Source organism: Miniopterus natalensis, chromosome 8 (genome assembly GCF_054644295.1).
Source record: "Miniopterus natalensis isolate mMinNat1 chromosome 8, mMinNat1.hap1, whole genome shotgun sequence".
Classification (NCBI taxonomy): domain Eukaryota; kingdom Metazoa; phylum Chordata; class Mammalia; order Chiroptera; family Miniopteridae; genus Miniopterus; species Miniopterus natalensis.
This window is the reverse complement of record NC_142088.1, coordinates 22,968,659-22,982,866: the sequence shown is the minus strand read 5'-3', so window position 1 is coordinate 22,982,866 and position 14,208 is coordinate 22,968,659. Positions and strand designations below refer to the sequence as shown.

The window sequence follows — 14,208 nt, the reverse complement described above, 5'->3', positions numbered from 1 at the left end:
AGAGATATGCGTAGGATATATGGAAAAAAAAAACCTCTCAATGCAATATTATTTTTAACAGTAAAGAAATAGAAAATTGCTTAAAATAAAATTTGATATATCCACATGCTGAACAATCTAGAAACATTATGCCAAAGAAGAATATTTAATGGTAGGGGTAAATGTTTATTTTAAATATTAAATGGGGGGAAAAACAGGTGTACACACCTGGATATGCAGCCTAATTCTTACTTTTATATAAATGTATCTCTGTGTGTGTGCTGTATATCATGATAACCGAGACCATGTACTAATTCATTTTATTTTAAATTTTCGCCAAAAAAACCCTCACTGTTTTTATAATCGAAGTGCAGATAGGAAGGTGGTTTTGTAAAAGTTTCAGAGTCTTTTTGGCCACTTAAAAAAAAAACCACATTAAAGCTTACCTTAGTGTGCAAATCAAAAATATTTCTATTTTAACATCATATGTACAAAATATATGGGTCCTGGCTCAGTACCTCTGATTAATACGTCTGAGTAATAGTCGGAGTTTATGCTTTCACCCAAGAATGTTAGTAAATGCAGAGAGCTTAAAGGTCTGGGGACCCATCTGCTTTGTTTTAGGAAGGAAAAGAGGTCCAAACAGGTTAAGGATATCTGAGGTTAAGGAAAATGCCAAAGGCACAGAGTCTGTGGGATCTAGGAGATGATGGAGCCAGATGGGAAGCTCAAGGTTTCCTAGTTCAAGGTTCTCAAACAGTTCCTCTGCAGGACCACCTCTTAAGGTAAGGGAGAGTCTGAGCAAGACTTCAACAAAGAGTTCGTCAGCTTTGCAGAGTTTGAAAACCACTGCTTCCAACTGGATTTTCACATTTACTATTCCTACTGCATCCTGCTCACAACTCTCTGAGCATTGGCTAGTTTGTGTATCGACCTTCCCAAACACCAAGCAACCTGAGAGAAGGGGCTTGTCCCGTTGGCTTTTCTTCCCTGTAGCCACAGCAGAATGTCTGACATGTATTGTAGTGGATGTAATAGCATTTGATGAGGGAACAAACCGGTTAATGGTACTTTTCTTTCTCATCTGAACATGATGTTTTTTTTTTGACCTAGGCTACAACTGTTTTCAACTAACACTGACAAGCATGAGTTTCAGCAATTGTTTATATGAAATTGGGGAAGCTCTGAGCAGTGAGGAGGTGGCCTCGCTCAAGTTTCTGTGCCTGGACTACATACCACAAAAGAAGCAGGAATCCATCAAGGATGCCTTAATGTTGTTCCAGAGACTCCAGGAAAAAAGAATGTTGGAGGAATGCAACTTGTCCTTCTTGAAAGAGCTGCTATTCCTTATTAATAGACTGGATCTACTGGAAAAGTACCTGAACACCAGCAAGGAAGAGATGAAAAGGGAGCTTCAGACATCAGGCAGGGGTCAGATCTCTACATACAGGTGGGAGTCTCTGTAGTGTGAGTGCTGGGAGGTATGCGGGGAGTGGACACATCTTTGTGGGAGGGTTGATTGCAGGTTGTTGATGTAGTATGACTTTGGAGGCTCTGGGAAGATGTCCTATCAGGGCTAGATTAAGAAATTTAGAGACCTGATGTATAATTCAGGGGGGGAAAAGAAAGAGCTAAAACCATAAAATAAAATTTTCAAAGTGAAACATTATCTATAAGTATGCTGACAGTAAAATCGACTTTTTCTAAATGTTCTCTCTGTGTGTGTGTGTTATGTGTCTATTATCTTGGTGTTTCTGCTTTGCTGATGTCCACATTGTGAGCTTACTTTGTCTATTTTGGGTAAAGTATCACTACTTTCACCCTGAAATCCTCCTCCCGTTTGTGGGCAACTTTGGAAATTCTCAATGGAGTTTCATGCTTTTAGCCACACGTGCATTACAAAATCCTCCAATGAGGTATATGCTGCCAGGCAATGGGGATTTGTTAGGCCAGACCCCACAGGGCTGCTTAGCCCCTGTGAGGCCAGCTGCTGCTGCGAGAACAAGGGTGACGGGCGTCAGTCCTACCAAAGGCCCTGCCGCTCAGCCTTTCCTCGCCTGTGGGGAAGTGGGTGGCCTAGCGGTGATAAGTCACATCTCTGTGATTTTTCAGACTTTAAAAATAGAGCACATTACCATCCCCTGTTCTCAGATACTTATTTTTAGCTTTCCTTTCAGGAAACTTCCACCCAAACATTGGCCATGGCCCATTCCACTGTCTCTGCTTGCTTGTAACTATGGCATGTGCAGCACTCAGTCCTCACAGCCAGGGCTGAAAGCTACTGTCCTCTGCTTGACTGGTCTGCTAATGCCCTGGTCTTTCTATTTGCAGAGACCTGAGATTCTGTCATGTTCCTTGTCATCCATTTCTCTACTTGAAGCTTGACCATTTTGATTTTAAATGACAAAAGAGATACTCTGGGTGTATGTGTGTCTTAGGGTTGTTATAACAAAACACCATAAACTGGATGGCATAACACAGCAGAGGAATTTATTCTCTCATAGTTCTGGAGGCTAAAATTCTGAAATCAAGGTGTCAACAGGATTGGTTCCTTTTTAGAGATTCTATGGAGAATTTATTTCATGCTCCTCTCCTGGTTTCTGATGGTAACAGGCAACCCTTGGTGGTTCTCGTCCTGTAGCTTCATCAGTTTCCATTTTTCCCTTTGTGTTTGTCTGAATTTCCCTCTTCCTATAAGGACCCGGTCGTTGGAGTAGGATCCACTCAAATCTAGTATGATCTCATTTTAACAGCAGAGGCCCTTTTTCTAAATAAGGTCACATTGATGTATTCTGGCTGAGCATGAACTGGGAAGGAGAGGGGAGGAGGGGACAATTCAATACTGGGTAACTTTGATTTAGTAGGATTGTGAAGTTCTTTTAAGGAATTCTTAAACTAGGCACCAATTAATCCTCAGAAACAGCATCCCCAGAACTAGGAAGCCTGGAAGGCGTGTCATCTTGCGCCTACCACCTTGGTCTTCTGGAGGTTGAGTTAGACTGAGGCAAACTGCCAATGCCAGACAATGACCTGTACCTTTCTGTGGGAGGGCCAGGGGGTCCCTGACAAGGGCAGGATTGTTTGTTAAAATATTTCACATGTTAGTTTGGGGGGAAAAAGAGCCAGCACAAGTACAATCTATTGCTTATTCGTAACTGTTTATCATTAACTAGTAAATAAAAAATAACCCAGTGTGGTCGCTTTCCATTTATAAGAAAACACTAGACACTTCAAATTTCAAATTATAATTGCTACCTATAAAATAAGTATCTTATAAACTATCCAGGTTTATTTGTAGACAGTGATGGTACAAGAAAACCAGTAGATTTCAGTGATGAGGAAAGTAAAAGTGCAAAATACCTTGTAATAAAGTTAAAAGGAGCACTAGCTTTACATTGGACCCAGTCTTGGCCAAAGTGAGAAAACTTTAGCAAAATACTTCTCGGGTAGAGATTCCAGGAGAGGGAGGAAGCAGATGATAATGTGAAGAAACTCCTGTTTCTACACTATTTTTATTTTCAGACTTTTAATTCTCTAATTTAACTTTGAAGTTAACATGGTTTTGTTTGTTTGCTTTTTAACCCTCACCCGGGGATATTTTTTGCATTGCTTTTCAGAGAGAGTGGAAGGGAGAGAGAGAGAGAAACATCGATGTGAGAGAGACACGTCGATTGGTCGCCTCCTGCATGAACCCCAACAGGGGCGGGGGATCGAGCCTACGAATGAGGTACGTGCCCTTGGCCGGAATTGAACCCAGGACGCTTCAGTCTGTGGGCCCACACTGTAACCATTGAGCCAGACTGGCTAGGGTGATGCTAACGTGGTTTTGTATTAAAGTTATTTCCTTTACAACATAATAATGAAAGGTTTGCTGACTTATAAAACATTCTTCTGTTCATTGAACAAGCATGTCCCAAAAGCCTACCATAGGTTAGCAAATAATAATGCTGTGTATTGAGCACTTAGTGTGTTGCCAAAGACTGGTTTAAGCACTGCAGATAAACTTATTCATGTAATTTCCAACACGTTCCAATGGTATAGATACAGAATCATCTGCAGTCTACAATGAAGACAAATATGTGTAACATGTCTGAAGTCACACAGCTCATAAGTGGTAGAATTAGTCTGGGTGCCCTGCATTTAAACACTGTACCTCACAGCCCTCTGAGCTTATGGAAACAAAAGGGCATGGACCCTGCTCTCAGGGGACTTGAACAGCTTTATAAACAGACCATTATATGTTACCCTTTGGGCGATACAAAGGCACAGTGGGGGAATGCAGTGCTTGAGGTCACTTAGGCAGTGCTTGAGCTGTTAGTGGATGAGCGGCTGTTTGAAAATAGACAAGGGAATAGGAGTGTGTGTATGGGGGGGGGTGGGGAACAGCATAAAGGGCTGAGGGGCAGGGGAGCTGGGTGTGTTTGGAGAAGAGATGGTGGGAGGTTGGTGAGGAGCGGCCAAGATGAGGAGGTAGGCTGGGTTCAACTCACAAAGGTCTGTATTCCAGGACCAAAAGTTTGGCCTTCCTACTGAAGGTAACAGCTGGGAGAACACTGACAAGTTTTAATTAGGAAGTGATGATCTGATTTGCATTTTGAAAAGTATAATTTTCCAAAATCAAAAAACTTTCTTATTGCAAGAAGGTCTTGATTTGATAGTGAAGACAAAGGAAAACCACAATTCATGTAACTGAAATTAACTGAAGGACAATGTTAGTAGAACTTCAAATTCTCTTAAAGGTGGGGTGGTTGGGTATGAGTCAGTAGTCTTCTGTGTCACCACACCAGCCTCTTTCCAAGGACTCAACTCATACATCATGTTATGAGCTGACTTTATTTTGAAGGGAGCCCATTGGAATCAAGTCTGCTGTCTCTCATATGTTTCAGATGGGAAACTATTTAAGAAAGCATTTCTCAAGTGTCTCCATTTCCCACCACAGGGCCATGCTTCTCCAGATTTCAGAAGAAGTAATTGAATCGGAAGTGAAGGACTTTAAATTTTTTTTGAGCCAGGAGATATCCAGATGTAGACTGGATGATAGCATGGTAAGACCTGGTGTCATGGCCAAGATTTAGTCCTGAGGAAGAGTCAGCCAGTGGGAATTTCTGAAACTGAAGAGAGGGCTATTCTGGTAAAAGCAACCTGAATTCTAATTTTTTAGCCTGGGTTGAAGAAGAAAGCTGTCAGGCATGAGTCTTGTAGATATCATTCCTTTGTATACTGTGAAGTGCTGCTCAAATTAATTATCAGGAGCAAGACAGTGTCAGGAGAAAAGAAGAAGGTTGGTTGTGGGGGCCCAGCTCAATGTGGGACCCAGCCCAATGTGGGACCCTGCAGAGCCAGGAAAGACAGGTGTCTGTGTCTAGTGTGGTTTTGTGTGTCTGTGTGCGTGTGTTATGGTGGGCCTGAGACATTTTCTTTGCTTCTAAAACAACCTGGGACCTGGAATTGTGTGTGTGTGTGTGTGTGTGTGTGTGTGTGCGCGCATGCTTGTGTGTGGTGTGTGTCTGGGAGTGTGCATGTCTGTTTATGTGTGGTGTGCTAGTTTTGTGTGTATGTCTGGTGCTATTTTATGTGTGTGATGGGGTGTGTGCGTGTTTATGTGTGTGTTTGGTATTTGTGTGTGTGTGTCCTGGGGACTGATGTGGCTTCTCCTTTGTCTTCTCACTTCTGTATTTCTGGGCCAGAAAACATAGAATTACCTTCCTAGTAGTATAATGGCTTTGAAAAACCAGTATGTCCTCTCAGCAGGGTCTGCTTGGGAAGCTAGGTTGGACCCTTGGTTTGGAGAAAGTGAAAGTAAGAAGAAAAAAATCTAATCTAAAAGCTAATATGGCCCAATTCCATCTTCTAACTTTATTTCTCCTCCCTGTAGAGCTTGCTTGATATTTTCATAGAGATGGAGAAGAGGCTCATCCTTGGGGAAAAAAATTTGGACACCCTAAAGAAAATCTGTAACAAAGTCAACAAGAGCCTGCTGAAGAAAATCAGCGATTATGAAGAAGAATTAAGCAGAGGTAGAAACAACCTGATAGCTGGGAATCAGAAAAATGTATTCTTTTCTAAAAAGTTTTTTTATTTATTGATTTGGGAGAGAGAGAAACATTGATTTGTTGTTAAACTTATCCATGTATCCACTGGTTCATTCCTACTGGTTGATTCCTGTATGTGCCCTGACTGGGGATCAAACCCGCAACTCAGGCAGATCAGGACGATGCTGATGCTCCGATCGGCTGAGCTACCCCACCAGGGCAGCAAAATGTATTATTAAGTTGACAAACCCCTATGTCAGAGGGAAGAATGAGCCTTTGTCAAAGGTTCATAAATAGCGAAAGTAAAACCAATGAATCAGCCCTGGCCAATGCGGCTCAGTTGGTTGGCCACCGTCCCACGCATCAAAAGGTTGCGGGGTCAGTTCCTGGTCGGGGCACATGCCCGGACTGCCAGCTTAATCCCTGGCAGGGGATATGCAGGAGGCAGCTGATCAATGTTCTGCTCTCACATCAATGTTTCTCTTTCAGTCTCCCTCTCCCTTCCTCTCTCTCTAAAAATCAATAAAAAAAGTATTAAAAAAACAAACACAAAAAACCACCCCACAAATGAATCATTATAGTAATTAATAAAAATTTATTGTGCACACGCCAAAAATGACAGTTTGCAAACCAGGAGCATTCAAAACAAAGCATGGAATGAGGCTCAGGAGTATGTTGTTATAAAGCAGCTTACATAGTGAGAAAGCAGGGACGGGGTTCATTCTTCACAGTCATGATTATGATGTTAGAATTTGCTTAAATGACAGGATTGATCAGTGGTTATCTCATATCAGCCTTGGAAAAAAGTTCAAGTTTTGTTCATGATTTTCAGAGGCATAAACAAGGTCAAGTTAGTCTTGCAAAATAAACTTTGTTTGTATGATTGAATTGGTTTTGTCTGCTCAGGGAGGTTTGTTTGTTTGTTTGTTTGATCTTAACATCTTGAAAGAAGTCCAGATGAATTTTCAAGTGGTAATACCTGGAGATGTTTTCAAGACTTATTTAGCTAATTTATTCTTTGATATTTTCATTGCTTCGTCTCTGCAACCTTTTACCATCCATATCCACATCTTAATGAACCTGCCGCCTAATATCAGTATGAAGGCTCAGTGGCTACCTATTGTCACCTTCTCTACACACTAAAAGATGTGTAAAAAGACACAGACCATGTGGCCTCAGGCCAGCAAGTCTGAAATAGGTGCAGAGTTAGTCAGCAGTACGAATGTGACTCTGGATTGTAAGGATACTAAGTCCAAGGCAGTCGGTGAATTTTCCTTTTAAAAGGGACTTTACGCTGCTCTAGGTGCTACATGTTTCTTTACTAAACTACCTTCTCTGCCATGTGTCGTTCCAGATATGTCTCAGTTACCTGCAGAGGGAGGGCCACCTGAGATGCTGTCAATGTCAGACTATCCAAGAGAACAGGACTTGGATCAACGAGAACAGGACTTCAAGCCACAAGAACAGGACAGTGAACCAGGGGAACAGGACAGTCACCCACAGCAGGTACGAGGAACCCTCCCATTACTTCTTTACATTGAGATTCTAGTTATTGTATCTCTTAGCTTTTGTAGCTTCCACATAAACTAGTAAGGGGAAGAAACTTGGTGAATATTTTGAGAACTGTAGAAAAAAATTCACAAAAGAACAAGCTTAAAGTGTGACTTTTTAATTTTAAAAAATGTGATCTTGGGTTTTCTTATATGTTAAATTTTTATTTTAAAACTAAAGACAAAGATATTGAAACAGTTGGAGCAGAGGGGTGAGAGGTCTCCTACCAAACCCTCCAGCGGCTGCAGCAGCCCGAATGGGAAAGGGCTCTGGGGGAAGAGTCCAGCAGGACTGGAAAAAGCAAAGCCTTTTCTTTTAGCCTCACATTTCACAACTGTTTCTCAGTGTAAATGGCAAACACTCATGATCTAGCCATCTCTGTGTTCTCACCTCCGAGAGCCCATACAGGAATCGCCTTGCTACACATAATCGCTCCTCTTTACGTAACCTTCACCAAGTCACCCAACACATTCTGACTCAGCCCATTCACTCACTCCTCTCTGTGGCAGGAAGCAGAGGAAGCCCTGAACACTAGGAGTCCAGCGGGAGACTTGAAATTAAGCTTGAGAGAAACAATTTACTAGTGGGCTCCTAAGCAACTGACCAGACCTCTCTCAGTCTGAAGATCAAGGATTAACCAAAGTCATGTAGCACTTGGCAGAGTAAGGCACTCTACAAGTGCTGCTCCCAATGAACAGCTAAGGACACTGGGTGCAAGGCAGAGTAGGTAACTTGCTCAAAGTTTTAGTTATTAAGTATAGAGCCGAGAATTTTGCCCCTGTAACAAGGAGCCCTTTACTTGGAGGAGCAGCATGGATTTCCCAATAAATGCTGAATATCTCAGCACTGAGACAGCCCTGGGAAAATCAGGACAGACTAGGGCGCCTCTGACTGATAATGTCTGTCAGGTACTAGAGTCTGGATACTGTAACCCGCAAGAGCTACGATCTGCCTGACCAGCGCACCTCTCTCCTCCAGTCACTGTGGTCCTGAGAACCAGGTTAACCCATTAGCTTTAAACGTCCTGGGACACTTTGTGATGTGTGAAGGGCAGGCCCTCAGCTGTTAGCCTAGAAACATGGATGAGTTGAGTAGATAGCCAAGGAAATCACAAGGTCACGGAAGGGCAGCCCAAAGACAGCCAGCCCTAAGACATTCATTCATTGAGCAACTCTTGATTGGACTCTCACAAATTAATAAATCCCAGTTCCTGACACAGATGTCATCTGCCTTGAGCAGAAATGAAAACAGACAATACATTATGATGACAATATTAATATACGTGCAAAGTGCTCAGGAGGCCCAAGTATTGGGACATTGGCTTTACACACTAAAGGTGGGGCAGAAGTCTGGGGATCCTGTGTGAGGAGACTAGGTAGAAATGAGCTAGTTTGTTAGGGAAACAATGTCACTTTGGGTCAGAGCCATGGAAGGAGCACTTACAGGCCAGTGTGGCTTAGGAGACAGCGTAACCTTGCACCAGGGAGTTGTTTGTTCACATCTCAGGTGTTTGACCCACAGTGTCAGCTCCTGGGTTGCATTTTTGTTTTTCAGACATTGGACAAAGTTTATCGAATGAAAAGCAAGCCTCGGGGATACTGTGTGATCTTTAACAATTACGATTTCAGCAAAGCACGGGAGAACATTCCCAAACTTCAAACAATGAAGGACAGGAACGGAACAGACTTGGATGCAGGTACAGTAGAACCCAAAAGAAAAGTAAAATATTTCTAATATTTATGTTTTTATCAAATGGGGGAACAAAAGCGATACCAACAGGGCTGGCTGCATGTTTCAAAAAAATGATTATAAGCACGTTTTCCTGTGGAGGTGAAGGACATTCTTATATATTTGCTAGCTTTCTGTTTTTCTTTTTTAAACTTAATTTAAAAAATTAAAGCAATGTATAGCTAAAGATAAAATATTAAATTTTACTAAAAGGCTTCTACTGAAAAGCAGCAATAAGCTTTGCTTTTAATTCGATTAAATGGATAGTGCTTCTGTGGAATGTATTATTATAATGTGTGAAAACATTGCCTTAGTATCAAGACCACTTACAGAAGTTGCATTTATAACAGAGTGCAGCAGAAATTGTGAGTCCTCAACAGAAATAGTATTTTCAAATGTTAAACTAGGCAGAAATTCTTTTGCTCAGCCTGTCTCATCTAAGATTGAGAACTTAGAAGTTAAATGAAAAAATAATTTGCAGCATGTGAACATAGAAATGGCTTCAACTAAAAGTAATAATGGAAATAATCTGACCCAATCATTGTAATATTAATAATTTTTATTTGATAAAATACTTTTAAAAAATAGTTCTTATGGGTCATAGCATCAAGTAATGACATTAATTTCTTCTGTTTGTTTTTTTGTTAATCCTTACTTGAGGGTATTTTTTCCATTGATTTTTTTTTTAGAGTGTGTGGAGGGAGGGAGGGAGAGAGAGATAGATGTGAAAGAAACACATCAATTGGTTGCCTCCTGCATGCACTCCAATGGGGGCCAGGGATCAAACCTGCAAGCCAGGTACGTGCCCTTGACCATGAATCGAACCCATGGCCCTTTGGTGCATGGGCCAATGCTCTACTCACTGAGCCACACCAGCCAGGGCAGTAATGACTTATTTTTTAAATTGAGTAAAGTTTAGAAAAGTAAGGTAGGCTGATTTTAATCATCAGGACTCTGCTAAAGGTCTCTGTTAACATTTATTTAAACAAATCTATGATTTTAAAAAGCCGAAGAGCTTAAGTCCATTGACTACATCATTCATAATCATACATCTTGGTTCTGAGGAAAAGGTTTCAGGCCTTTGATTTCCATTCATTTACTATTAAGACATTTTTATTAAAATAATATTTGTTTGTATTTCTGGCATTTTGCCAAAGGGTACAAACTTGCAGTTGTATAGGTTGAGTAAGTCTTGAGATCTAATGCCCAGGGTCAGGGGAAAATGTGGGACAGACTCAGACATGTGGTCCTGGAATGGGGATCACACCCACCATCTTCCCTGAAGTCTGAATGGCACCACCCCTCACAGATCCTCCCGGTTCTGCCAGAGGCTCCTTCGGTGACTGAGCCTTTTCAGTGACTAAACCTAATAGCCAGCCAGCAGGTGGGGTAGAATGGGGCGGATCCTGGGGTGCCCTGAGGGCCAGTCCCTGGGCCCTGTCCTGGTAAAAGCTGGCCTTAGCACAGCTTGGTCCTTCCCATGAGCAGCCCAGCCCAGCAGAGGCAGCCATAAACTGGATCGCTTGCAGCTTTAAACAGGTTGCCGCAGGCCAGGAATAGACAGTGTGCGACAGTGGCTTACAACAGAACCTCTCCCGAGAGGCCCAGAACCACCACACAGCAGGCGGCCAGCTCCAGACAGTGCGGGAGCAGGAGCCAGCAGTCTCCACGCACAGCACCAAAGGGGGAGCACAGCAGGCTCGAAGCTGCTGAGGCGAACTCCACTTTTTTTTTTATTCTTCTGTATTTTTCCTTTTCTTATTCTTTTCCTTTTTTTATTCTTTCCCCCCATTTTTCTTATTTTTGTTGTTGTTTGGTTTTTTTGGTTTGTCAGAACCTGCATTTTTTGCTTTGTCAGCTTGTACACCGTGGTCAGGGCTGAGCTCAGGGTCAGCCCACCCGCGAACGGGCCCACAGCAGTCAGGGCTCCGCGGCAGCAGGCGGGCCCCATGAGCCGCACAAGGGGCATGCCTAGAGTGCCGAGCTTGGGAGAGCAAGGAGACCGCACCGCTGGGTCCTAAATAATGGCTTCCTCATCTCGTAGACTAGTTGAGATAAGACGACAGGCCAACAATAATCCCCTCCTTTTTTTTGTTTGCCTCAAGACTGGGAAATTTTTTCAGCTGGTGGCAGTCAATATTAGAGGCCTGCAGAATCTAGCCACTAATATAGAGGGTCTTGTTCTTAAGCTCTGCTTCAAATTCTTACCTGATCAATGCTCTCTTTAGCTCTGGGCTGTGGTTTGGGTATTATGGTGGTATAATATGACTTTGTATTTCACTTTTCAGAGGCTTTGCTCAGCACCTTTAGTCAGCTTCATTTTGAGACGGTGCATTACAAAGACTCTACAGCAAAGGAAATCTGTGAGGTTCTGAAAAACTACCAAAGGATGGACCACAAGAAGAGAGACTGCTTCATCTGTTGCATCCTTTCCCATGGAGATGAAGGCATCATCTACGGCTCCGATGGGCAAGAAGCCTCCATCTATGAGCTTACCTCTTACTTCACTGGTGCGAAGTGCCCTTCCCTTGCAGGCAAACCCAAAATCTTTTTTATCCAGGCTTGTCAAGGGAATAACTACCAGGGACGTATAGCTGTTGAGGCTGACTCAAGAGAGAAGGAAGCCTGCTTGGATATGGACTCATTATGTCGGAAGAGATATATCCCAGATGAAGCTGACTTTCTGCTGGGGATGGCCACAGTGAAAAACTATGTTTCCTACCGAAACCCCATGGAGGGGAGCTGGTATATCCAATCACTGTGCCAGAGCCTGAGAGAAAGATGCCCTAGGTAATTTTTGCCTACTCAACCTTTTATTCATCTGTAAATGTCCAGCTGAGGGTTGCATAGCTGCAGTTCCCATGTCAGTTGCAAAGTGGGAGAGAGGACAAGTCTTAACATCTTTAGTCATAGACAGAAAAAACTGAGATACTTACTGAGGCGTTTCCTTCTTTTAGCACCTCAAAGGACAATCAGGGTATCATATTGCTAGGAAGGATGGTGAAGTCATATAGTCCAGCTCTGGTTTCAGACAGAAACATGACTGTGCCAACTCAACTAGAAACTTCTAAGAAGTCTTCCAAAAAGGCAATAACCCATTTCAATGTTTCATATCCTCCAATGTCAAAAGTTCCATAATAGCCAACCAGCCTCAAACCCTCTTGGTGTATTGTGAGAGATAAATACCAAAGAATAGAAACCCTTTATAGTTTCACTCATTTGGCCTGATTTGAAGCCACAAAGTATAGGGAAATATCCTTTCCTCATTTAAATATTTAGAAACTGTGTTTCTTTTAGTTAAATGATGGTTTTGTATGTCACAGTTCACCCAAATGCACACACAACTGATAGATGGGTAGCAAAGAATCTTCTGCAGGTTCCTTCTAGTTCAGTATTATTATGTGTTAAGAATATGAAGAGTGAGAATTTTCCATGGCAAATAAAGGAGTGAACCATAACATCAACACTACGTTTTCATTTTTAGATTGAAACCACAAATTCTGCAAGGTTCTGGGGGCCATTTGCAGAGGTGGATAAACAGGTTGCCCAATTAAACTGATTAGCAAGGCTGGTGAGAAAGGGGTGAGGGGACTGCAGTAGACACTGACTTTTCACTCGCCTGAAGTTCCATTGCATCATAGATGAATCCACAGAAGCAATGACAATTTGAGGCAGAGGATGTTAGGGGTCATTGAGGTGATTATGTGGGCAAGTAACATAGTACATGGAGTAGAGTGAGGTACAAACAGATTGGGAGGGAAGGAAACCAAATTTGATGTTAACACTGAGATTTCTGATGGTCTATATAGATCCTGAGTAAACAAAAGATAAGTTATTAAGCTCTGAGACAATTCCTTTACCTCAAAAGCTGTAGTACGTCTTGGTTTAGCAACTTATTATTTCAAATGCCTGATGTTTTGAGAGAAATAGCTATCATAAGCACAGCAGATGAACGGGTTTACCAGTTGGTTTTTCCCTCACAGATGGTCACAATGCTATGTTATGTTTTTCAGGGGTGATGATATTCTCACTATCCTCACTGAGGTGAACTTTGAAGTGAGCAATAAGGATGACAAGAAAAACATGGGGAAGCAGATGCCACAACCTACCTTCACTCTGAGAAAAAAACTCTTCTTCCCTCTTCATTGATGTACAACAACACTATGCTTAATTTTTTATTATGATGCTTGCACTTTATGCTATTGTTTACTTGCATAACACTATGCTTAATTTATTAATAGATGCTGCTACCCCCCCCAACCCTTTTCGATGGCAGGAAGGGGAGAAAATGAGAGTGAAGACAATTTAAGTTTTATGCAAATTCAAGCCTAAATTTCTGACTTTGCAACAATAGAGAGATATTTATAGCCATAGGCATGATTTTAATTGTATTTTTAATTTGATAAAGAGGGTTTTAAAAGCTATAGTAGGTACAAAAAGTATAGTAAGCTTAAAAGAAACGTAACATCACAATGGTTCAAAAACAGTGGCAGATCTGATCTGCTTTCAACCCATTATCATTTCATTTAATTCCCTTCAAATTGTTAAGAATTGTTTTGTTATGTACTTTCAGTCCCTCTCTTTCCAAGCCATCTACACTACTATACAATTGTACTACTGTATAATATGGAATAACATTTTTCCAGTTCTTTGGGTTTCTATTAGTTAAATTGACATGAGAAATTGACAGTAGAAAAATAAAATTAACTTTCATAAATATAGGAGCTCATAGAAATATGAGACTCAAAGAAATAACCAAGCACATTTTATATCTTTTAGACAAAATAACAAGAAGTTTGTGAAGAATGTGTAAGACAAAGAAGTTTGGACTTGGGGTGGTAAATTCGTAAAGAAGTCACGAGTTTTGTTTATACAGCCTTCTTGGCCCTGAATTCCCTATATCTAAAATATGGATGTC

The 14,208-nt window shown here is 41.6% G+C and overlaps 1 protein-coding gene across 1 annotated transcript; it reads left to right on the top strand.

Moving 5' to 3' along the window:
• The first annotated feature begins 1,108 nt into the window (after nt 1-1,108).
• Nucleotides 1,109-13,565, top strand: CASP8 (caspase 8). The gene is made up of 7 exons (XM_087819387.1): nt 1,109-1,429; nt 4,919-5,024; nt 5,855-5,996; nt 7,387-7,517; nt 9,117-9,258; nt 11,579-12,080; nt 13,304-13,565. The coding sequence occupies exons 1-7, from the start codon at nt 1,125-1,127 to the stop codon at nt 13,437-13,439; spliced, it is 1,464 nt and encodes a 487-aa protein (XP_087675513.1). The 5' UTR covers nt 1,109-1,124; the 3' UTR covers nt 13,440-13,565.
• The last annotated feature ends 643 nt before the right edge of the window (nt 13,566-14,208 follow it).

Excerpts from the sequence above, each read along its gene's own strand:
- CASP8 (XM_087819387.1), top strand. The coding sequence starts at position 1,125 with ATGAGTTTCAGCAATTGTTTATATGAAATTGGGGAAGCTCTGAGCAGT. Across the intron at positions 7,518-9,116 it reads AGGACAGTCACCCACAGCAG|ACATTGGACAAAGTTTATCG; the intron begins GTACGAGGAACC and ends TTTGTTTTTCAG. Across the intron at positions 9,259-11,578 it reads CGGAACAGACTTGGATGCAG|AGGCTTTGCTCAGCACCTTT; the intron begins GTACAGTAGAAC and ends TTCACTTTTCAG.